Source organism: Pan troglodytes, chromosome 14 (genome assembly GCF_028858775.2).
Source record: "Pan troglodytes isolate AG18354 chromosome 14, NHGRI_mPanTro3-v2.0_pri, whole genome shotgun sequence".
Taxonomy (NCBI): domain Eukaryota; kingdom Metazoa; phylum Chordata; class Mammalia; order Primates; family Hominidae; genus Pan; species Pan troglodytes.
Window position 1 is genome coordinate 93,287,090 of NC_072412.2, and position 23,482 is coordinate 93,310,571.

The 23,482-nt window shown below is 37.2% G+C and overlaps 1 protein-coding gene and 1 long non-coding RNA gene across 4 annotated transcripts; both read left to right on the forward strand.

The window, feature by feature from the left end:
- The first annotated feature begins 156 nt into the window (after nucleotides 1-156).
- Nucleotides 157-8,114, forward strand: SLITRK5 (SLIT and NTRK like family member 5). Of its 3 annotated transcripts, none has more exons than XM_009427126.5 (2): nucleotides 157-706; nucleotides 3,876-8,114. In XM_009427126.5, exon 2 carries the CDS (start codon nucleotides 3,884-3,886, stop codon nucleotides 6,758-6,760), a length of 2,877 nt encoding a protein of 958 aa, XP_009425401.1. In that variant the 5' UTR covers nucleotides 157-706; nucleotides 3,876-3,883; the 3' UTR covers nucleotides 6,761-8,114. The 3 variants fall into 3 exon arrangements, with proteins under 3 accessions (XP_009425401.1, XP_522693.3, XP_003314232.1); XM_522693.8 differs by lacking the exon at nucleotides 157-706 and adding an exon at nucleotides 1,018-1,322; XM_003314184.6 differs by lacking the exon at nucleotides 157-706 and adding an exon at nucleotides 2,006-2,074.
- Nucleotides 8,115-8,395: 281 nt separating this feature from the next.
- On the forward strand, nucleotides 8,396-23,112 carry LOC129136852 (uncharacterized). Its single transcript, XR_008538865.2, has 2 exons — nucleotides 8,396-16,816; nucleotides 20,922-23,112. It is a non-coding gene; the product is annotated as an uncharacterized LOC129136852 (long non-coding RNA).
- Nucleotides 23,113-23,482: the final 370 nt, after the last annotated feature.

Consider the following 23,482-nt stretch of genomic DNA (forward strand, 5'->3'; position numbering starts at 1 on the left):
GTTGCTTACCGCGTTGCCACCTCCTCGGCGCCCGGGAGGAAGACGCGACTTTCTCGGAGTTTTTTTTAGAGCCACCGGGCTGCCAGGACAAGCCACAGGCATAGAACGACGCGGTTGCTGCCCGCCCCCCCTTCCCCCAGAAACCCCAAAGGATGTCGGTGATAGAGAGTTCCAACTAATGACGATTGTGCGCCGCATCTGGGGAAGGGATACAGAAAAAAACCCTGCAAACACCGTGAGGATGAAACTGCCAAAGGGATGCAAGAGCCTCTCAAATACTAATTAGGGGCCGCGGCGGCGGCGGGCTCGGCGGGGAGACAGCGTCGGCGGGATCCCAGCGCGGTGGTCGCCGCTGCGCTGGGGGCGGAGGACAGCGCAGGAGCTGCAGCCGCCGCCTTCGCTGGAGCAGCCGAGGGGCCGGTGCCACCTTCGCTCGCCCCCTCACTACCATGTACAGTGTGCGCTGCAAGAAGAAGGCGGGAGATGCATGCACACCCCCGCGACCCGCTCCCTCTGGCTCGTCCCCCGGCGTGCGCCACTGACCAGGGGGGAATGTGGTGAAGACGGCGAGGAGGAGAGCCGAGGGGGGAGGGGAGGGCCGGCCGGCGCGAACCCAGGCCGGAGGGTGCGAGGAGCCGGAGGAGGCTGGAGGGGGCGGCGGCCACAGCTGGGTCGGAGAAAGTTGCCCCCTATGCAGATGGGAACTGTGAGTACCCCTGTGGGGGGGAGGGTGCAGCGAAGGCTGCCAGGGACCCCGCGATCGCGCCTTAACACGTATTGGAGCGAGTGTGCGAGTGATCATGAGTGTGAGCGGGTGCGAGCGCTCGGCGGGGCTGACCGTCACGTTGGCGGGGCCGGCGGTGCCAGGCAGTCTTCTCCGCGTCCCCCTCCTCCCGCTCCGTGCCTCCCCTCCCAGCAGCTCCCCCTCCCCGCCCCGCCCGGCTCCGGCTCCCGGCCCCTACCGCGAGGCGCCTCTCCAGCCGGACCTCCGCCGCCCCCTCCCGCCGCCTTGCTATCCCGCCGCTGCAGAACGCCCCCCGCTCTCCACCCCCCAACCCTGCTGCCCGCTCCGACTACCGCGGAGAGCACCGGGGAGAGCCGTTTGGGGAGCCCCGGAACCCGCGGTCGCCACCGCGGCGGCGGCCCCAGGCTGGAGGCGTCCGGGCGCCTCTTTCCTCCAGCCTCTGGGACCGCGCTGCTCGCAGTCTCCTCGCCCTGCCTGGGCTTGAGAAACCCAGTGCATACCCCAAAGAGGGTTTTTCTGTATGTGTGTGTTTTTAAAGGGTGGCTATGATGACTGGGCCTTGGAGATGTGAGACTGGGTAAGTCTATCGTTTACTTTGCAAAAGAGGTATGTGTGTGTGTGTGTGTGTGTGTGTGTGTGTGTGTGTGTGTGTGTGTGTGTCTATCTATGTGGCGGGGTGGTTTTCCTTCCCTCTCCTCCCTCCCCTTCTTCCTCCGTTTTCCCTTCCTTCTCTTTGGGGCGGGGTGGGGGAGGGGGAGCCTCGCGTCCTGGAACTCCGGGTGCTTCTGCCTGGGCGGCCGCTTGAGCAGCTGTGCCCGGAGCCTCCGGTGCGGCCTGGGTGCTGGGCTCCAGTCCGAGAGGCTCCATGCTGCTTACTGCAGGGACGTACAGGGCGGTGATCCAGTATCTAAATTCTTTGGGAGAAAATGAATAGTTCCCCCGCCCCTGCCCTCCAGGAAAAAAAAAATCTGAGAATCTGAGAATGTTCAGCGCACCCGCGAATTTGCATCGGAGGTGCGTTTCCCCGTCAGAATGTCAGCCTCCCCAGGCTCATTCAACTTTATTTTCTCAAATTTTTGGTCTCCTTTGCTAGCAAGGAGGAGGGGAAAGGGAGTGGGTTGAGAGGAAGCTCTTCGACCCTTGCTAACTAGAACTGAATTAAAGTTGTAAACGCTGGAGTTTAATACTGGCTGGACTGAATTTGCAATGGGCTTTCAGATGGGGTGGGAGGTGAATGGGGGCGGGGAAGCACAGGGAGGGAGGGGGAGGGGACCCAACCTCGCTGAATGGATGTGCGGATTTGATCCAGCGGAGAACTGAAATTTCAAGGTAAACGTTTTGCTTTCACTGGGGTGGGGATGTTTTTGCCGCTTTTAAGCCGGGAGACGTTTACCGTTGCGTTGGGAGGTCGGGGATACTTGCGAGGTTTATGCACTGTGGTTCCAATTCATCTCGACACGTCTGGGTGGCCACACGTGAATGATTCGCAGGCACACTGATACATGTGCGTGTGAATGCAGGGGCGTTTAATAACGCGGGCTGGAGTCGACTTGGGGATCAGGAGCAAGGTCTCCAGGCTTGAACCCGCTGTCTCGGAAACATCTTGGCTTTAGTTTGGAGTTGCAATTCGATATTAGACTTCGGTAGTGAGGCAAAGGCAAGGTTGACCAGAGAAAAGGCATAGGTTCCTAGAGTCCAGCATTTCTATCAAATGTCCTCCACCCCATTAACCAACGCAGCATGCGCGCGCGCACACACACAAACACACACACACACACACACACACACACGCTCATTCCATTTATGTCCTTCCTTTAAGAGTGCTGCTGTTGATCAGAAGTAGGAAGTGGAAGGAAGCCTTCAAGGGGACAAAAGAGGGCAAGAAAAAAAAGGGGGAGGGGGTCATATTGATTCCTGTGGGAGATGAAATTCGGATATTAAACAACTGACCTAAGTCGCTTACAGTTCTTCCTCCCACCTTTCTATTTTGCCTCTTAATCGGCCCAGGCGTCCTTTCCCTGAGATTAAAAAAAAGAGAGAGGGGAGCGTTAACAATTAAATGTAATAAGCAACTCCAAAGATGGGGATGCTGTCGAGGTGGTAGTTCCGTGCAAACCTTGCTATTACCGTTGCAAATAGACGCGGAGCCCAAGGTAAGGGAGGCTTTCGTGCTGATCCTTGGTGTACTGATTCCCGGTAAGCGGTAGGAACGTCCTTTTTAAACTCTAGGCATCGGGAGGTATTCGGAGATTGCGGATACCTTCGCTGAGTTCTTTGTAATCCATCGTGCAGAACTATTTCAGTGGCTTAAAGATGCGGTTTGGTAGCGTCGCTGACATGATCAATGAGAAGTGGTCGCAGGGCGCTCTCCGGGAAGCGCTGCTAAGTGGTACCGTGCATGCGATTAGGACGCTGATGTGCTTTAATAGCGTGGTAGTGAAGTCCACCATCAAAGCAAATGCGCTCTCCTTTTTTTCTCCTTACTCAAAGCTCCGGGAGACAATTGATGATTTAAGAGCTTCTTGGGGCTCCTTTGATGCATTATATTACAGCCTTTTTGCCTCTGAAAAGTATCCTTTAGGTTCCCACCGTGGCATTTCTAGCGATGGTTTAAAATACCCCAAGTATGTTGGCTCCTTGCCTCTCTGTGAACATGAGAGACCTTCACGGTGAACTGTTAACTGAAGAGGCTCTGAAAGAAAGAAGGGGGGGTGGGGACTGGGCATAGGTGAGGTGGGGAACCTTGTAAAATGGTGCTTCTTTTTTCTTAAATTAGAACCATGAAACTGAACTGACAGCCATTTTATGTATATTTATGGATTGGTTTTGAAAAGGGGGGGAGCAGAGAAAACTAAAATGGGACTTTATCTAACCTGCTCTTATCTTGTAAGGAGCAGCATATTTGTGGTGTGCTCATTTAAAAAAATGAAATCAACCTTTAAATCAAAATGTATAATCGATTTTAATAAAATCTGGAGAATGTCAATGTTTCACTTGGGGAGGTGTGTCATTTGTATCTCTTCCTTTTGGGTTTTAGAGTAATAATGTTAAGAAAGAGAGAGACTTTCTGACTGATCCCTTAAATTTTTGTCATATTCTGTTGTTTCCTTGTTTTCTCTCTCCCTTACAGGAGGTAAAATGCACACTTGCTGCCCCCCAGTAACTTTGGAACAGGACCTTCACAGAAAAATGCATAGCTGGATGCTGCAGACTCTAGCGTTTGCTGTAACATCTCTCGTCCTTTCGTGTGCAGAAACCATCGATTATTATGGGGAAATCTGTGACAATGCATGTCCTTGTGAGGAAAAGGACGGCATTTTAACTGTGAGCTGTGAAAACCGGGGGATCATCAGTCTCTCTGAAATTAGCCCTCCCCGTTTCCCAATCTACCACCTCTTGTTGTCCGGAAACCTTTTGAACCGTCTCTATCCCAATGAGTTTGTCAATTACACTGGGGCTTCAATTTTGCATCTAGGTAGCAATGTTATCCAGGACATTGAGACCGGGGCTTTCCATGGGCTACGGGGTTTGAGGAGATTGCATCTGAACAATAATAAACTGGAACTTCTGCGAGATGATACCTTCCTTGGCTTGGAGAACCTGGAGTACCTACAGGTCGATTACAACTACATCAGCGTCATTGAACCCAATGCTTTTGGGAAACTGCATTTGTTGCAGGTGCTTATCCTCAATGACAATCTTTTGTCCAGTTTACCCAACAATCTTTTCCGTTTTGTGCCCTTAACGCACTTGGACCTCCGGGGGAACCGGCTGAAACTTCTGCCCTACGTGGGGCTCTTGCAGCACATGGATAAAGTTGTGGAGCTACAGCTGGAGGAAAACCCTTGGAATTGTTCTTGTGAGCTGATCTCTCTAAAGGATTGGTTGGACAGCATCTCCTACTCAGCCCTGGTGGGGGATGTGGTTTGTGAGACCCCCTTCCGGTTACACGGAAGGGACTTGGACGAGGTATCCAAGCAGGAACTTTGCCCAAGGAGACTTATTTCTGACTACGAGATGAGGCCGCAGACGCCTTTGAGCACCACGGGGTATTTACACACCACCCCGGCGTCAGTGAATTCTGTGGCCACTTCTTCCTCTGCTGTTTACAAACCCCCTTTGAAGCCCCCTAAGGGGACTCGCCAACCCAACAAGCCCAGGGTGCGCCCCACCTCTCGGCAGCCCTCTAAGGACTTGGGCTACAGCAACTATGGCCCCAGCATCGCCTATCAGACCAAATCCCCGGTGCCTTTGGAGTGTCCCACCGCGTGCACTTGCAACCTGCAGATCTCTGATCTGGGCCTCAACGTAAACTGCCAGGAGCGAAAGATCGAGAGCATCGCTGAACTGCAGCCCAAGCCCTACAATCCCAAGAAAATGTATCTGACAGAGAACTACATCGCTGTCGTGCGCAGGACAGACTTCCTGGAGGCCACGGGGCTGGACCTCCTGCACCTGGGGAATAACCGCATCTCGATGATCCAGGACCGCGCTTTCGGGGATCTCACCAACCTGAGGCGCCTCTACCTGAATGGCAACAGGATCGAGAGGCTGAGCCCGGAGTTATTCTATGGCCTGCAGAGCCTGCAGTATCTATTCCTCCAGTACAATCTCATCCGCGAGATTCAGTCTGGAACTTTTGACCCGGTCCCAAACCTCCAGCTGCTATTCTTGAATAACAACCTCCTGCAGGCCATGCCCTCAGGCGTCTTCTCTGGCTTGACCCTCCTCAGGCTAAACCTGAGGAGTAACCACTTCACCTCCTTGCCAGTGAGTGGAGTTTTGGACCAGCTGAAGTCACTCATCCAAATCGACCTGCATGACAATCCTTGGGATTGTACCTGTGACATTGTGGGCATGAAGCTGTGGGTGGAGCAGCTCAAAGTGGGCGTCCTAGTGGACGAGGTGATCTGTAAGGCGCCCAAAAAATTCGCTGAGACCGACATGCGCTCCATTAAGTCGGAGCTGCTGTGCCCTGACTATTCAGATGTAGTAGTTTCCACGCCCACACCCTCCTCTATCCAGGTCCCTGCGAGGACCAGCGCCGTGACTCCTGCGGTCCGGTTGAATAGCACCGGGGCCCCCGCGAGCTTGGGCGCAGGCGGAGGGGCGTCGTCGGTGCCCTTGTCTGTGTTAATTCTCAGCCTCCTGCTGGTTTTCATCATGTCCGTCTTCGTGGCCGCCGGGCTCTTCGTGCTGGTCATGAAGCGCAGGAAGAAGAACCAGAGCGACCACACCAGCACCAACAACTCCGACGTGAGCTCCTTTAACATGCAGTACAGCGTGTACGGCGGCGGCGGCGGCACGGGCGGCCACCCACACGCGCACGTGCATCACCGCGGGCCCGCGCTGCCCAAGGTGAAGACGCCCGCGGGCCACGTGTATGAATACATCCCCCACCCACTGGGCCACATGTGCAAAAACCCCATCTACCGCTCCCGAGAGGGCAACTCTGTAGAGGATTACAAAGACCTGCACGAGCTCAAGGTCACCTACAGCAGCAACCACCACCTGCAGCAGCAGCAGCAGCCGCCGCCGCCACCGCAGCAGCCACAGCAGCAGCCCCCGCCGCAGCTGCAGCTGCAGCCCGGGGAGGAGGAGAGGCGGGAAAGCCACCACTTGCGGAGCCCCGCCTACAGCGTCAGCACCATCGAGCCCCGGGAGGACCTGCTGTCGCCGGTGCAGGACGCCGACCGCTTTTACAGGGGCATTTTAGAACCAGACAAACACTGCTCCACCACCCCCGCCGGCAATAGCCTCCCGGAATATCCCAAATTCCCGTGCAGCCCCGCTGCTTACACTTTCTCCCCCAACTATGACCTGAGACGCCCCCACCAGTATTTGCACCCGGGGGCAGGGGACAGCAGGCTACGGGAACCGGTGCTCTACAGCCCCCCGAGTGCTGTCTTTGTAGAACCCAACCGGAACGAATATCTGGAGTTAAAAGCAAAACTAAACGTTGAGCCGGACTACCTCGAAGTGCTGGAAAAACAGACCACATTTAGCCAGTTCTAAAAGCAAAGAAACTCCCTTGGAGCTTTTGCATTTAAAACAAACAAGCAAGCAGACACACACAGTGAACACATTTGATTAATTGTGTTGTTTCAACGTTTAGGGTGAAGTGCCTTGGCACGGGATTTCTCAGCTTCGGTGGAAGATACGAAAAGGGTGTGCAATTTCCTTTAAAATTTACACGTGGGAAACATTTGTGTAAACTGGGCACATCACTTTCTCTTCTTGCGTGTGGGGCAGGTGTGGAGAAGGGCTTTAAGGAGGCCAATTTGCTGCGCGGGTGACTTGTGAAAGGTCACAGTCATTTTTGTAGTGGTTGGAAGTGCTAAGAATGGTGGATGATGGCAGAGCATAGATTCTACTCTTCCTCTTTTGCTTCCTCCCCCTCCCCCGCCCCTGCCCCACCTCTCTTTCTCCCCTTTTAAGCCATGGGTGGGTCTAACTGGCTTTTGTGGAGAAATTAGCACACCCCAACTTTAATAGGAAATTTGTTCTCTTTTTCCGCCCCTCTCCTTCTCTCCTCCCCTCCCCTCCCTTCTCATTCCTTTTCTTTGTTTTTAAAGGATGTGTTTGTATGCATTCTGGACATTTGAATTAAAAAAAAAGTATTGTGATCCTGTAAAGGATCACCATAGATGTGGACAAATCATTAAAATTACAGAGCTATATGATCCATAATTGATTAGTCAAAATAACTTATTGATGAAATATACAAATATTTTATTGTAGCACCTATTTTTATATGCACATTTAGCATTCCTCTTTCCTTCACTATTTAGCCTATGATTTTGCAGAGGTGTCACACTGTATTAGGATCTGCATTTCTAAAACTGACGTGGTATCAGGAAGGCATTTTCAATCATTCAAAATGTGGAGAATTTAATGGCTAAATCTTTAAAAGCCAATGCAACCCACCCAATTGAATCTGCATTTTCTTTTAAGAAAACAGAGCTGATTGTATCCCAATGTATTTTTAAAAATAGGGCAATTGATTGGGCCATTCCAGTGAGAATTGTTTGCAAGTTTTGGGTTTTATTAGAAAATATTTGAAAGTATTTTTATTAATGAACCAAAATGACATGTTCATTTGACTACTATTGTAGCCGATTTTCGATTGTTTAACCAAACCCAGTTGCATTTGTACAGATCCACGTGTACTGGCACCTCAGAAGACCAAATCATGGACTGTACAAGTCTCTATACAATGTCTTTATCCCTGTGGGCAGCAAGCAATGATGATAATGACAAACAGGATATCTGTAAGATGGGGCTACTGTTGTTACAGTCTCATATGTATCCCAGCACATGTAATTTTTTAAATAGTTTCTGAATAAACACTTGATAACTATGTCAAATATGAGGGATGGAAGTAATGATTACTTAAGGTGCAAAAGACTTAACTATGTGTGATTGATAGAATCTCCATCATTAACAATTTAGGAAATAGTTCCTAAACTTTATTCGTAATACAAAATGTGTTTCCCCTAATTAGCAAAATTTTAAAGTGTATATATATACTATATATACTATGTATATATAGTATATATAGTATATATATAGTATATAGTATATATATAGTATATAGTATATATATAGTATATATAGTATATATATAGTATATAGTATATATATACCGTATATATAGTATATATATAACATACATGACATATATATGTAATTTATTCCTTTGTTGGTTCAGGGAAGTATGATTTTCTAAATGTGTCGCTTAATGTGTTTATTAATGCTGTTTCAATTATATACACTCTTTCCTTACTGAAGTATTCATCTACTACGTGGAGCATGGTAAGTAATATATCGCATATTCACTTTTCTCTTAATACAATGTAATTGTCATATCAGTATTATTTATTCAGTCTACAGTTTTCCATAGTTTTCATATTTTTAATTTGTGTAAAACTACCTTCAACAATTATGATGGATTCCTTATCTAAAGTTGATCAGTATTCTAAATGCTCAAAATGGTGTATATGAGCTCGTCATCTTTGAATAAGGTTTTCTAGTGAGTTTAGACACAATTTAAGGATAAGAAATGTTTCAATTATGTGCTTCATTGCTGTAGGTGGATCTCCCCATAATTTCACCTGGAATTTGTACAATATCAAGGGCTGTTCATGAACTTTGTGTTTAAAGAACAATTTCCATGGCATTCTGCCACAAAGAGGCAGCATTCACCCATGAGAAAATTGACAGTAACTACTTGAATTCAGATTGAACAGGTGGTACCAGTTTCCCAGAGGATTAAAAAAAAAAACAAATTGTAATGCTACATTGACCAAGTACAGTAGGCTGTTCATATTCTTTGCAACATTTTCCTTTCTAATCTTTTTTTCAAAGGGGAAAGGAATAAGCTTAATAATGCCATGGTATTATCATGAAGAAAAGTGCATTGCTTGCTCTTCATCTACCTCCTCTATATTAGATCCAAGATTAGAAAAGAAAAAAAAAATACTAGCATTTGACTTCACAATTGAGATTGGTATTATTCTTCACAGCAGCAGGAAGTTATTTTTTTAATGTCAGTATCACTTCCTCAACCTTATTATATATAGATATGACAGTTTTATAAATTATAAAATATAAATGTAAAGTGGAATCCTCCATGTAACTTAGTTTTATTTCTTAATTGGTGCATAAAATAAAAAGATAAGAATTACATAAAATTAATGACTTAGTTCTGGGCAATATAAGTAACTTTCAAAGAAAGTTTAGTGATGTATTTTTCAAAGATTTACAAAATTTTATTGTAAAACCAGCATTATTTTACATCATTTTGTCACATATACTCCCTTTAGGTGGTTCATTTCTATCTTACTCTTCCTAAGATGTCCAATATTTTATTTCAATCTTCAAAATAACATTTATAGATTGATTTTTAAAAGTTCCCCTTAATTTTTATATTTTCCCACTGTGTTCAGAAAATAAAAGTAAATTCATCCTGACTTTCATAAATGTGAAAAATTTTTTATCATCTCAGAATCATGAAACTGCACAGAATTTAAAAATGAATCATTTTTCTCCTACCAACGTCTTCCTGCTAATACATTAACTCATAAATTAGAATATAGGTTGTATAGTGTTGAATATTTGATTTTTGTTGATTTAAGTTGCTCACTGAGTAGATAATTGGAATGGACATATCAGTAGTATATGACTGGAGTAAGAAAATTCTCTTCACAGAATTTTGAGGAAGAAAATATGGAATGTTTCAGGCACCAATTAAATTTGGATGCACACTAAGCTTACTCTTTGTGCTTGTTCGATTTAATATGTTGCATAAATCTCATATATTTAGAGGTAGATATTACAAAATATTATTTCTATGTCTATGTGATTATAATGTAAATACTTAAATTATATAAGAAAAAATAAACATATTCCAAGAAAATGTAGATAATTTGAATGCTAATATAAAAAATCATTTACAGCTAAACTATTGATTGAAGTTGTAAGTTAAACCACCTTAGCATAGATAGCCAACTTGGAACATGTCTTCTGTTTAGTGAAGATTATCACCTTTACACATGAAAAGTGGAAATTTTTGACAAATTTCCTGGGAACTCAAGTCTGTTCCTCACCACTGTTTCCTCAATACTAGTAAGAAAATCAAACTAGTTTGTAATGAGAACATCCACACGTACTGTGAAAAAAGTTACCGTTTAAGAATTTAATCCAAGATTGCAGTTTCTGGGCTTATGTATTAGTTATATTTGTGTTACTACCTTGTTTTGTTGGCAAAATATTCAAATTAATATTCATTATTTTCTTTTTCGATTCTATTATTTCTTGTTTCCTTACATCTGCTCCTTCCCTCCTTCTTTCTCTTTTTTTTTATCTTTTTTCTTCATTATTTTTCAATAAGGCAAGGGAAAGAGTGAACATAGTTTAGTCCTAGTTTGAAATGCCAAAATCTGGCTATTTAATTTGAAGAGTTCCATCGATGGTTCCCAAAGTCACATGACTCCAGATTAATGATAACATAGCAAATCCCAAATATTCTGTCAATTTATTTGGAAATGTGCTCTTCTTGCACTTTTCAGATGGCTCCAAGTTAAGATATTTGCAGGCATGGCAAGATACCTGGAATGACTACTTTTAAGAATAAATTTTACACTAAGAAAAAGGAACTAGGAACATCAAAGCAACAGATTTAAATACTAGAACCAGGCATAGTTAATTAATTAATTTTCAAAGAGAATAAAATGTTGCAAAAGTATAAACTGTACCATATTAACAGTTTTATTTATGCATAAGTTTCTACAAACCCTTTGAGATTCTCCACTATTGCAAATAAATATGTGAGAATAAAATTAAAGTAGTTGGATAGACATTAGTCATGTGCCTAAAAGTAATTGTCTAACATCTATATCCTCATAAACTTTATATCCACTGATATTGCGCTGTACATTATAATTATTAATTTCAATTCAATTTAATGCCTTTCTATGACTAACCATATATATTTCCATGAATATATGTAGCATGTATATGACATACAAAAATAGATGGATTATCAAGGAGTTATTACACACACATTTTTCCCAAGTTTTTTACATTTTAATATTGTCAAGGATTTCAAATTATACTCTTATTTTAATGTTTTAGGAATGTTAGATTGGGGACAGAAAATTTGATGCAGTAAAATTTTTGAATGTGACAATAATACAGTACTTTTTTTTTCTTCCTCCGGTTTTAGCAGACCATGGCTTACTAGCACAGGTCAAATACTTCCGGTGTTAATTGTACTAGCATTATAAAAACTGTACTAGTATTAAAAGAACAACATTTAACTCCAAGTTTGAGATATTTAGACTATTTCCTAAAATAATTTCTGAAGATTAAAATAGAAATATTTTATAGAAAGTTGATGTAATGCAAATATAAAATAATTTGATTTTTTAGAGATCTAAACAAAATGTTATGATATATTGCACAATGCTAAGTATGTCAGATCCATTTTTATTAGATGTTATTAGAGTCATTTTATACAAGAAAGTAATAGTCAAGTAATAGTCATAGAGATATGTTGAATGGAAATCTTCCACTGAGGTTCTTTTTTTTTTTTTGGCATCTTTATTAGTAATCATGAAGAAATATTGTACATTTCTATTATAAAATAAACATGTATATACTTTAAAATTTCATGTTTCTAAAAGTAGAAGTTATGAACCATTGTTTTGAAGGATATTTTTCATTTTTGTTGTTGTTTTTAATTTTAGTTTAACATATGCACAGATGACATTGTGGCTTTATTTTGAAGACTCATTTATACCTGGTCCACATTGACAAACTTATTTGCGATTTGTATATTTAAATAATTTTTTCCAGATATTAACATACAAGTTCAATTCTTTCTTGATTGTAATACTTCAATATTTAATCATATTTATATTCATATATATTTATGCGAGCAGCAAAATTCTGTGGTTTTTGGTGTTCTGGAGTGTACATGTTTTAGATTTTTACTCACAAATTTATTTCTACCACTAGTGATCATTTCTAGCATTCTCAACTAACACACTTTTCAAAAACCTTATTGTATACTTCATTAAAAACAATACATAATAATGGATATTGAAACCAAAATTTCTGCATATTTTCAATTTAGTACCTGCCTATTGAAACAAAATCTGAAGGGTGTCAGTAATCCTAGGTTAACTGATTAGCAAATTTCTTTTAGGATACTGTAATACTCTGACTAGCATGTTTCATGCGTGAAAAGTTCATCGGTGATATGCAGACTACAGTTTTAAATATTAAATTTAAAAATTGATATATAAAAATGAAAACTTGACCAATAAATATATCTCACCTGTAATAATATATTTACATAAATTATCCACACAAAAAATATGCCTTTTAACTTTATAAACATAGAATATTTTTTGCTATATTAACATCCAAAGTCAAAAGGGTGTATCACTCTGAAAGTTCTAATAATAGTGAAAGACTTATAGCTATCAAATTTATTTAAATCCTCTGTTTTAATATCTACTTTAAATTTTCACTTCAAAATATAAAGTTAATGGTATATATTTTTCTTTATATAGCTGAAATCTGCCCTTGCTAAAGTTTCATAAGATATACAATACACATAATAGGGTTCCTTCACAGTTTTATTTTTGTTTAGCATTTAGTTACCATATATTAAAATATGAAGTTATAAATTACCACTAGTTAAGTTATAATTATGTTTTTTCAAACAATATACCTCAATTATATAATCATCCCAATTTTTTAAAGCTAGTGACCATGAGCATATATATGGGTGCATCCAAATGAGAATATTGAGATCCAGAAATTACTAATTTTAGAGAATATTCAAAATCATTCACCAGACTGTCATTTAAACCCATTCAATCAGTATAATGATATATTTGTTACCCAATTATGATGAAAGATCCCTAATTCTTAGATGAAAATGTAGTATTTCACTGGAAATTCGTTTTTTGAATGTTAAACCATAATTATTGAGTATCCAGATTATAAATTTTAAATATCCTCTCCAAGATTTTATATATATAATTTATATATATATATACAGAAAATTAAAGAGGGTCTTTCTATAAAAGTAAGCATTTTAGGAAATCACTAATTTCATATGGCTTTCACTATGTTTGACTTGTAATTTAACAACAAATTTCATCTTCCTTTAAGAATTTTTACCCCAGAGAAGGTATTTGTTTGTATAGCATGTACTTGAGTCATCCGTTGTCCTATTATTGGTTTTGGCCTAGTCTCTTCATTTAGAAGCTCTGTGCCCAAGGTCAGACACATGGAAAATGGTCTCTATCATTGCCTTTAATTCTCACAACTGAATCATTCTACCACTGTCCCCTACCTCTCTGTTATTTTTGGAAAGAAAAAAAAAAGAAGGTGATATATCTCTTTATTTTGCTAACAAAAGAATTTTAAGAATATCCTAAGGCAAATTCATGACATCCCCCACATTATTAAAATAAAAATATGACTCAATTTCTAACATGGCAATCAAGAACTATGTAAGCAGGACTTAGTGTGAATAAGGGGATGGGGATTTTAAATTGTTACTATGAATTTGTGATTCATTAGTAATTTTAAATACACAACATCTAAAACATAAAGGTGGCAATTTCTTTTTTAGTATATTTTAAATTACACACTTTTGTTGACAGGGTAGGTAATATAGTTTACAAAATGCCACTATTGCGTGCTTACAAACATTAAGAAACTTGGTTGCCAACTGATGACTCATGTGGTAACTCCTGAAAAATCTGTTTTATTTGATCAGATCAGCTTTATTTCCTTTAAAAAAAATTTTGAATTCAAATGATTTTAGGCTAGATGAATAGCTTCCATATTTCCATATTGTCTTAACCTAGAAACTTCAAATAATTTTACATTACCAGCTAGACCATAAGTGTATTTTAACTTTCAATCATGATTAAATAAAATTTGTTCCTCTAATATTAAAATGTATCTATCATAATCATGGATTTTTAGATATTGTTCTTGGGGAGCTCAGAGTTTATCAAAGCTTTATATGTGATATATGAGGTAGCAAATACTATGTAGGTTTATATTAAAGAAATAAAACAAATATAATAAACACGAGAATGAATAATTTTACATGAAAAGGGGGAGCTGGTATGTTGTATATTAATATTGTATTTGAAATATAAATATATGTGTTAAAGTTAACCATTGACAGTGACTTGGAGTCTCTCAGAGATGAAATTACTCCTGTTTAGGTGATTTTGTAAAATGCACTATCTCTCACAGCCCCTGGACATCATAAGGGAAGTGGCAGCAGTAATTTAAGAGGTATGTGAATACAGAAGGGAAATTATAATTGCAGCATACACAGAAGCTTTTCCTAAACTGTTCAACTGCTCATATACTTGACAAGAGTGTAAATGGCCAATTCATTGGAAATATGTGAAACATCAAATATGAGAATCACTTTTAGGATGACAGGTATAATTTGGAAAATCTGATCCGATAGAATTAAGACCAAAACTTTTTTAAATGGGGGAAGACAGAATGGCCATTTTTTTTCAATGTCTTTGAACAAAATAATGAGTAGAAGTAATATATTCTTCACCATTGCTTATTGTGTCCATGAGAGGTTGTTTGTAAATAGATATATACCTACAGGAAGTAAAAGATAATGTAATGAAATTCTCAAACTCTCCAAATATGTTTGTTTCCTTTTAAGATTGTTTTTCTTGAGACAAAAAACTGAAATACTATCTAAAATAATTTTGGATTTTATTTCCTCTATCATTTTTATAACAAAATGTTACTTAGCTTTATATATTGCTATTATGTATGTTTCTATATAAATATATAATTAGTTGGATTTTTTTTCACTGTTGATTTGGTTTAGTCATCATCTTAGCTTTTTGCCTCAGTGAAAGTATAGGTTGTGCTTCAAATGAGAAAATAAGAGGTGCGAAGTATTTGCTGTTATTTTTATCAAATGATAGCCAATGGCTAAACATTAAAATGATGATTCTGTTATTCCAAATTAAGTTTCTTTGTCCACCACAGATTGATGGTGTGTCTTTGGCAACTTTCTTTGTGTCTCTGCTTTAATTTCAATTGTAAAAATGAATCCAATGAACTTGGTTTATGAACAGCTGAAAGAAATTTAGATTTTAAGTTTTCTCTACTAGGTGTATGACAACTGTGACTCTAAAATCAGCAACATGATAATTAACTATTACTGTTATTTACATTATGCACCTATGAAAGGGATGATTATATCTTTTAGAGAAAACATCTTTCTCTTACTGTGTATGTGTCTAATATTTGTAAAATAATTAGTTCAAAACATATTATTTAATTTCTCCATTAACTTTTATTTTACAAAATGAAATAATTGTTTGTAGATAATTAATGGCAACTTTAAAAGTATGACACCCTTGAAAAAGAAAGAACTTACTAGTTTAGTTTTCTTGACTTTCTTACATATTTTTACCTTTTGAAATAACATTGAGCTTTCAGTACATTTAATAAGATATATCATCAGTATTTATTTCTCAAAAAATTGAGTAACCTTTCTAAATTAGATAATTTTTATTTGCTTATTTTATTTGCTTTTAACACATTTTGAAGTTATGTGTGAGGTAATTTCCATTGTTCCAGTTTTAATTCAAACAATACTGAACATACTTACAATATCTAAAGATCTTTGGCCTTTCTTTGCAGAATTAATTGGAAAAGGTACAATAAATATGCAATATATCACTCACCATTTTAATATTCTAAATTTAGCAACTGCTCTTATACCTAATGATTAATAATATAAGTTGTTCTAGTTTCCTTTATCCGCTGTGGTATAAATTTGGCTGTTAATCCAATAATAAAACTATTTATATTTTTAACATTTTCAAATATCATTACTACTGCTATTTACTAGTCTCAGTGACAATCTGAGATCCTCCTTAGATGCTTAGAGGAATCTTTATACAGGGTTATAAATAGAGAATTCTAATGATTAAAATTTAAAATGGTAGCAATGACAAGTCCACTATAAACATAATAAATAAATCATTACCTTCTCTATTAATGAACAGAAACTTCAGTACTTTAAAGCTAATATCTTGAAAGATTTTAGAAGTGCAGCAAGATGGTACTCACACCTAATGAAAAGGTCTTAGTGAAAATCATTTTACAATTTACAACATTTGCGTTGTTCTTTACAAATGTTGTTTCCATTCCATGCAAGACAATTAATCCAGAATTATTTTGACCACAAATTTTTCTTCCTAATTAATTGGCCAAACACAATGTAAATAAAATAGGAAATGCTTCAGTTAATATTTACTATATAAACAAACAAACAGATAGTGGGATAATGGTTTTATCTATCACCATATTCTAGAATTGTGCCTGGCATTCAGTAAGCACCTAATGGATTAACAAATATGTACTTGTAGATGTCTGCAGACCAAGGTGAATTTAGTGAATATCAAAAACTTCTTGAGTGCTCCATCGTAACGCCATTTATCTTGACATAAACTGCAAAGATGGCTCAAATGTCGATAAGGATATCAGGTGAGTGTTTAGTACTTTGGCATGAAAGTTTTTGGAAAACCATTGGGATGCTACTAGTGATATTTAAATATATTTATGCTAAACACAGAAAATATTTTCCAAATGGCTCCCTTTTAGTCTATGCTTGTTTTAATTAAGTTCAGATAGTTAAGAAAAAAATGGAAATGGGACTAGAGAACTTCGGCATAAAACTCATTTCCCAGTCTTTAATTGTAATTATTTATTTTGCTTTGATAGTATAATTGGTTACATTTTTCAAAAATAATAAGAAAAGTAATTGTTGCTGCTCTGCACTTACATTACTGTTTTAAAGTTCAGGGTATGCCTTAATGGAGATGCTGGTGAAATTTTCAGGCATTTTCAACGAATATGATCCCGGTTTTTTAAAGTCTGGTGAGGTGTTTATCTATTTAGAAAGCTTTTCTGGGCACCATGTATTTTCCCCTGGGAGTAGAAAATCAGTTCATCTTTTTAATGACAATATTACCTGGAGGGAAAAAAGTAATCCAGAAGGAATAATACATTCCTCAGGGCAGTTGCCTACACAGGGACACATTTTTCTCTGGGACTGACTGCACGTATATTTCAGTGGAAGAGTTTTAATATTTTAAGATATCATTGCATTTTGTCATAAGGCACCATGACTAAAGGATACAGTATTTTTTGAATATATAGTAACATATTTTTATAAGCTTTTATATGTCAATTATAATTTAGGAAATTTTATTTGCTATGAAAATTTTAGCTGTATTCATATTTGAGGTAAAATAAAATAATTTTAACTTTCAATTTGCATGTTTTGTTAAACATAACATCAGAAAAAAGGAGGCATAAGTAAAGAGATATTTGAGTTTCACTTACGAACACCAAACAGCACAATTTTAGAAGTCTTTTAGCTATTTTGATAGCAAAATATATATTCTTCATTCTTTCTATCCAAACTTTAACCTTGATGAGTACTTAGATGATGAAGTATTTACTTACTGTCATCACTTTGAATACTTTGGAGAATGTATAATTTGAGATTGTGAAGGAGTTTGACTTTGTAGCCACATCTTTTAATTCCTTAACATTATATTTAAGATTCATGTACTTCAAAGTTCTGTTTTCACTTCTTTTGCCCATTAAAAATATTGGAATACTACTAAAAAACCTTTGTACTTTAAATACCTATTTTTTTATTTTACAAACTCTTGTAATAATTTTCCTTCCAAAATAAGAATAAATTTTATATTGAATATATAATGTTAATACATTAAGATACATTGATATTGTGTTTGCATTATAAAATGTATGCTCGCAGAACTACACCTATAGAAAATAGTTTTGTTTCATGAGATATTAATATTATCAAAGTATTTCAATAGCAATCTGATGATAAATATAAAATATAGATTACATTTAAGAATACTATACTTATGTGGAATAATGAAAAATAAATATTAAGCATCTTTTCAAAGTAACTAATATAATCAAAATGAAAATTAGATTTTTTTGAATTTAGGAAAGATCTTTTTATCCTGTTATTTTCTCTAATTTCTTCATACCAAATCAGTTTTACACTCATTTATTTAAAATTAACTTGAATTTCTGTTGATTATTTTTAAACAAAATCATTATTTGTTGTATAAAATGAAAATAATAGGTTGACTAATTTATAAATAAACTAAATGTAGCTATTTCATTGAGCATTTAAATAACATTTAAACTAAAATCAATCAAAAACAAGTCATTTAAACAATGAATTTTCTAAATTAGAACTGCAAAACCAATTATAATGTTGGGTACTAAAGATGTTTTATAATATGCTGATTCATAGTAAATACTTTTAAAAAGAAAAATACATAGCTTTTTTCCTAAAGTTTGAATCTCTTTTTAATACATGAAACATGATTTTATGAATAGTGCTAACATGAGAACATCAGTGTGTCTGTCTTTTTAAGTGGGAATGTGGATATTCTTGTGCATGAGTACCCACATTTATAGTTGAAATTACATTTTTGTTTGTTAAATTGAAAAATAGACCACATAACATCTAGACAACTGTGTGAAAAAGTAAGCTCTACATATTGATAATATATTACATCATAATATATTATATCCTATTATAAATAGTTTTGTAAAGTGACTTGGAAAAATACAATTCCATGTGTATTTTCAGAAATTTAAATTATTTTTGTTAAAATTGAATAATGTGTACACCTTTAACACAAATTTTATGTGGCTAAATTTCTATTTGGAATGTCTTAAAGTAAAATCACATCAAAATTTAGTCATTATATGTATTATGAATAATATTATAGGCAATATTACTTCCAGTACCAGAGACAGAAGAAAACATTAGTTTAAAGAAGTAGTTTTTATTTATAAATAATTAGAAAAAAACACTCGTGTGGGTTTTTCACATGGTAACCAAGAGTAGTATGAATTTTCATACTCTTCCATGTGTACTCTGGGCCATAGCTATGAAAAATTTGTAACCATCATAATAGGAACAGTGATGTTTGGTTTAATTTTGCTCTCTATTACATGTACTACAAATAAAGATTCTTTTCCATTTGAAAATCTTTCTATAAAACAAGAAATTTCCCATGCGGATGAAATGAGGTTACAGTGAAGCAAAGGAAACTAAGATTGTAGGTATTACCAAACTAAGACAATTTATAAAATTATCTATATATCTATATATAGGTGTGTGTATATATATATATATATATATATATATATATTTTTTTTTTTTTTTTTTTTCAAGACAGAGTCTTGCTCTGTTATCCAGGCTGGAGTGCAGTGGTGCAATTTCTGCTCACCACAGCCCCCACCTCCTGAGTTCAAGTGATACTCCTGCCTCAGCCTCCCAAGTAGCTGGGATTACAGGTGCCCACCACCATGCCCGGCTAATTTTTGTATTTTTAGTAGAGACGAGGTTTCACCATGTTGGCCAGGCTGGTCTTGAACTCCTGACTTCAGGTGATCCACCTGCCGCGGCCTCCCAAAGTGCTGAAATTACAGGCATGAGCCACTGTGTCCGGCCAAAATAATAAATCTTATGTTAGCTTTAAGGAGTTCTGAACTTAGTATCTGTCATGTAGTAAATAAATAAATATGATAATCTTCTAGGAATTTTGGGTAAATAATTTTAAACAAATTCTTAATCTCACTACACTATAATCTGCCTCAACGTTGTTGTTAGACGTGTATAATGAATATTAGAAGTACTGGACAAAATTCCATTTGATCTCATTTTCTTGAAATGAGTTAAGTTATTGTTGTTGCCACATTTTTCTTCTAGAAGTCATTCTGTAATAAAACTCTTAGTAGTTGTTATCATCTGGAACTGTTACACTGGACCTATGGTGCTATAAAGAAAATCTCTATTAAAAAAATGAAAGTCATTTCTTTTACCAAATATTTATTCAGTCGTAAAAAATATATATCCTTATATTTTGACTGAGTATCTCTATTGATTTATAGCTGAAATGCTGGAATGAGATTGTGTATTAACTAGGATTAGACGCTTGGAGTCTCACATTTTTCTCATTAAATTTTTATTTATTCTGGATATGGAATTTTGGTACAAACGTTCCTATATAGTGATTATTCACATGATCCATATTAACATTTTTACATTATTGTTGGACTACGTTTCATGACATATTATTACAGCGTCAATTACTATAATTATATGTGATTCAGGAATGTTAAAATATTTATCTCTGCATCTAGATTGTCCTATTCCTTTCATGCACTGTATGTAACATAGCATGTTTATCTGGTAACTCTTGTATTGCAACAAGCCAGAAGGGGTTGGAAACTAAAGTAAATAGAGTAAATACTCACTCAAAGTTATTGAAAGGCTCTTGGAAACTGCGACTCTAAGCAAAAAAAAACATATAAGGAAAGCAATTTTACCATAGGTTAATGATGTAAACAAGAGTTAAGTTCCTAGGGCATATTTCTGGTCACGAAAACATCACCAAATTTCTAAATAAAGAGCAAAACACTTCTAATACTAAACATTGAAATGTATGTGAAATATATATATATACATATATATATGAATGATTAATAAAATCAAGTAAAATTATTTTTTACCCAATTATTTCAGTTCAGGGTCTCCAGTGGCTGCAGCCTATCCCAGAAGCTCAGGGTGCAAGGCAAGAAGTAATCGTGGGACCAGGCGCCGTGGCTCTCGCCTGTAATCCCAGCACTTTGGGAGGCAGAGGCTGGTGAATCACTTGAGGTCAGGGGTTCCAGACTAGCCTGGCCAACATGATGAAACCTCATCTCCACTAAAAATACAAATATTAATTGGATGTAGTGGTACACGCCTGTAATCCCAGCTACTCGGGAGGCTGAAGCTTGAACCCGGAGGCAGCGGTTGCAGTGAGCTGAGATCGTGATACTGCACTCCAGCCTGGGTGAGGGAGTGAGACTCTCTAAAAAAAAAAAAAAAAAAAAAGACTAACCATGGGCAAGACATCGTCCCATTGCAGGGTGCACTCACACACACCCACACTCACTCACACTGGAACAGTGTAGACACACCGATGAACCCAACATGCACATCTTTGGGATACTAGAGTAAACTGGAGTGCTTAGAGAAAACCCATGAGAACATAGGAAGAACTTGCAAACTCCACACAGACAGTGGTCCCTGCAGGGTTTTTCTGTTTGTTGGTTGTTTTTCCTTCATCAAGTTTGTAATGAAACGATGTTGAATGATAAAATATTATTTGAGGAATTGTTGTACAAGGATTTTGGCATTTGTCTGGATATGGAAATCAAAGACATTTTAAAGTGATTATAAATCTTTGTACATGTTGACAATATTCAATTCAGTTAAAGGCTTTATCACGGTACATTGTGACCTCTCTTTAAATGGTTACATTACTTTGAGCTCTGAAAATTTGTTATACTTACATTGTTCTAATTGTTCATAACTAGGAATTCACTGACTCTGCTTTAATGTATGCTAGGAAAACTGAAGTAGATAAATCATACTTCCCCTTTCAGTCTCCTTCTCTCTTTTGGATTTAATTTTAACTCGAGGTTTATTACTTTCAGAAGTTACACTCATGTTGCTGCAAATGTGTTTTTTCTAGTTGTTAATTTGTTCATGACATTCTGCTTGATGATAGTAATATTATGATGAAGGTGCCTCAGATATCAAAAAAGATTTCAAGTCTATAGAACGTACCTCTAGCTACAGAGTCACAGGATATGTGACAGCAATGATATTAGGGGATGCCGAGCTGGAAACCCAATTCAGCACCAGAGACAGAAATACTGTATTTTGACTCATTCATCTTACATGGAAGATGAAGCCTGCCAATCAAGTAGAAAATGTAGGCCTCCAAGACAATAACTCACCTGCCTTTTTGTGGTTTATATTTTTCATCTTGGTTAAAAAGTATCCATTGATAGGGGATTTAGTCAAAACATTAAAGAAGACATAAGATAGCCACCAAATCTAATTATTTCCAACTACTAAATATCAGAGCTTTAAAAAAATTGTTTTTAACTGCATTTGCTTCATTTTTCTTATGGGATATTAATAGAAAAATGGAGTGCATTTCTAACAGTTGCATTTTTTCATATGTGTGGCTATGTTTATGCTGATATTAGTTAAAAGTTCTAAAAACAAGCAAAGAAAATATACACAGTTTTTTGACATTGATTGGTTGATATAATAATTATGTATATTTACTTAATATGCATAATTTAAAAATGTATATTTTTATGTATATATATTTATACGTATATAATTATGTATATTTACTTAATATACATAATTATTACCATGAGCTTGGGCAAAAAATGTATTTTGGCATTCCACTGTTCAGTTTTAAGTCATTTATTGGTACATAAGTCTTTTATTTCTACTTCAATAAATATAATTAAGTTTTGTGAAAGCCGTGTTCTAATGAACAAGTAATTCTTTCTTTTAAAATATTCCTTTTAATTCTAATTTAAAGTTTCTTAAGTAAAAATATAGCTCTTCAATAATAATATTGTAATGTGTTTCTCTTCTAAAATAAACAGATTTTATACTCATTATTTTAAAATGTGATCAAAACCACATAATTGCTTTTAGTCTTCTGATTGGGATTTTTAAAAAGAAAATTCAAAGTTTGGCATTAAATATATTTTCTGTAAGATAATATAACTACATATGATAAAATGATTAAGTACTCTGATAGTGTCACTATTTCAATACCATTATTATCTTTAACATATGTTAAAACACTCCAGTACATAACTAATAAAGAGGAATTCACATGGCCAGCAATTTTAAACTGGTGCAGCAAACTTATCTTTTGTGTTTGCAAACATAAGAGAACTGAAGAAGCAAGATGCAAACAATGTCTCCGTTGTTCAGCATGTGTTTTATGATATAATACATTCGTTCATGTTGTGTTATACAAATTTTGCAGGGAGGGTTGCTCGTTTTATCAATTTGTGTATTTTTTATTTCATATTTTGTATGCAATCATGAGCATTTTTCTTATAAATTGTACACAACAAGAACCTGTTGAAGATTAGAAGGAAGGAGCAGCACATACTTTTAGCAATCCTTTTATCTTACCAATCACTGGAAGAAAATGATGCCAAGAAGACATGTGAGATATCATCTCTGTCTGTCATGTTTTCAGAACAGAGTGTGGC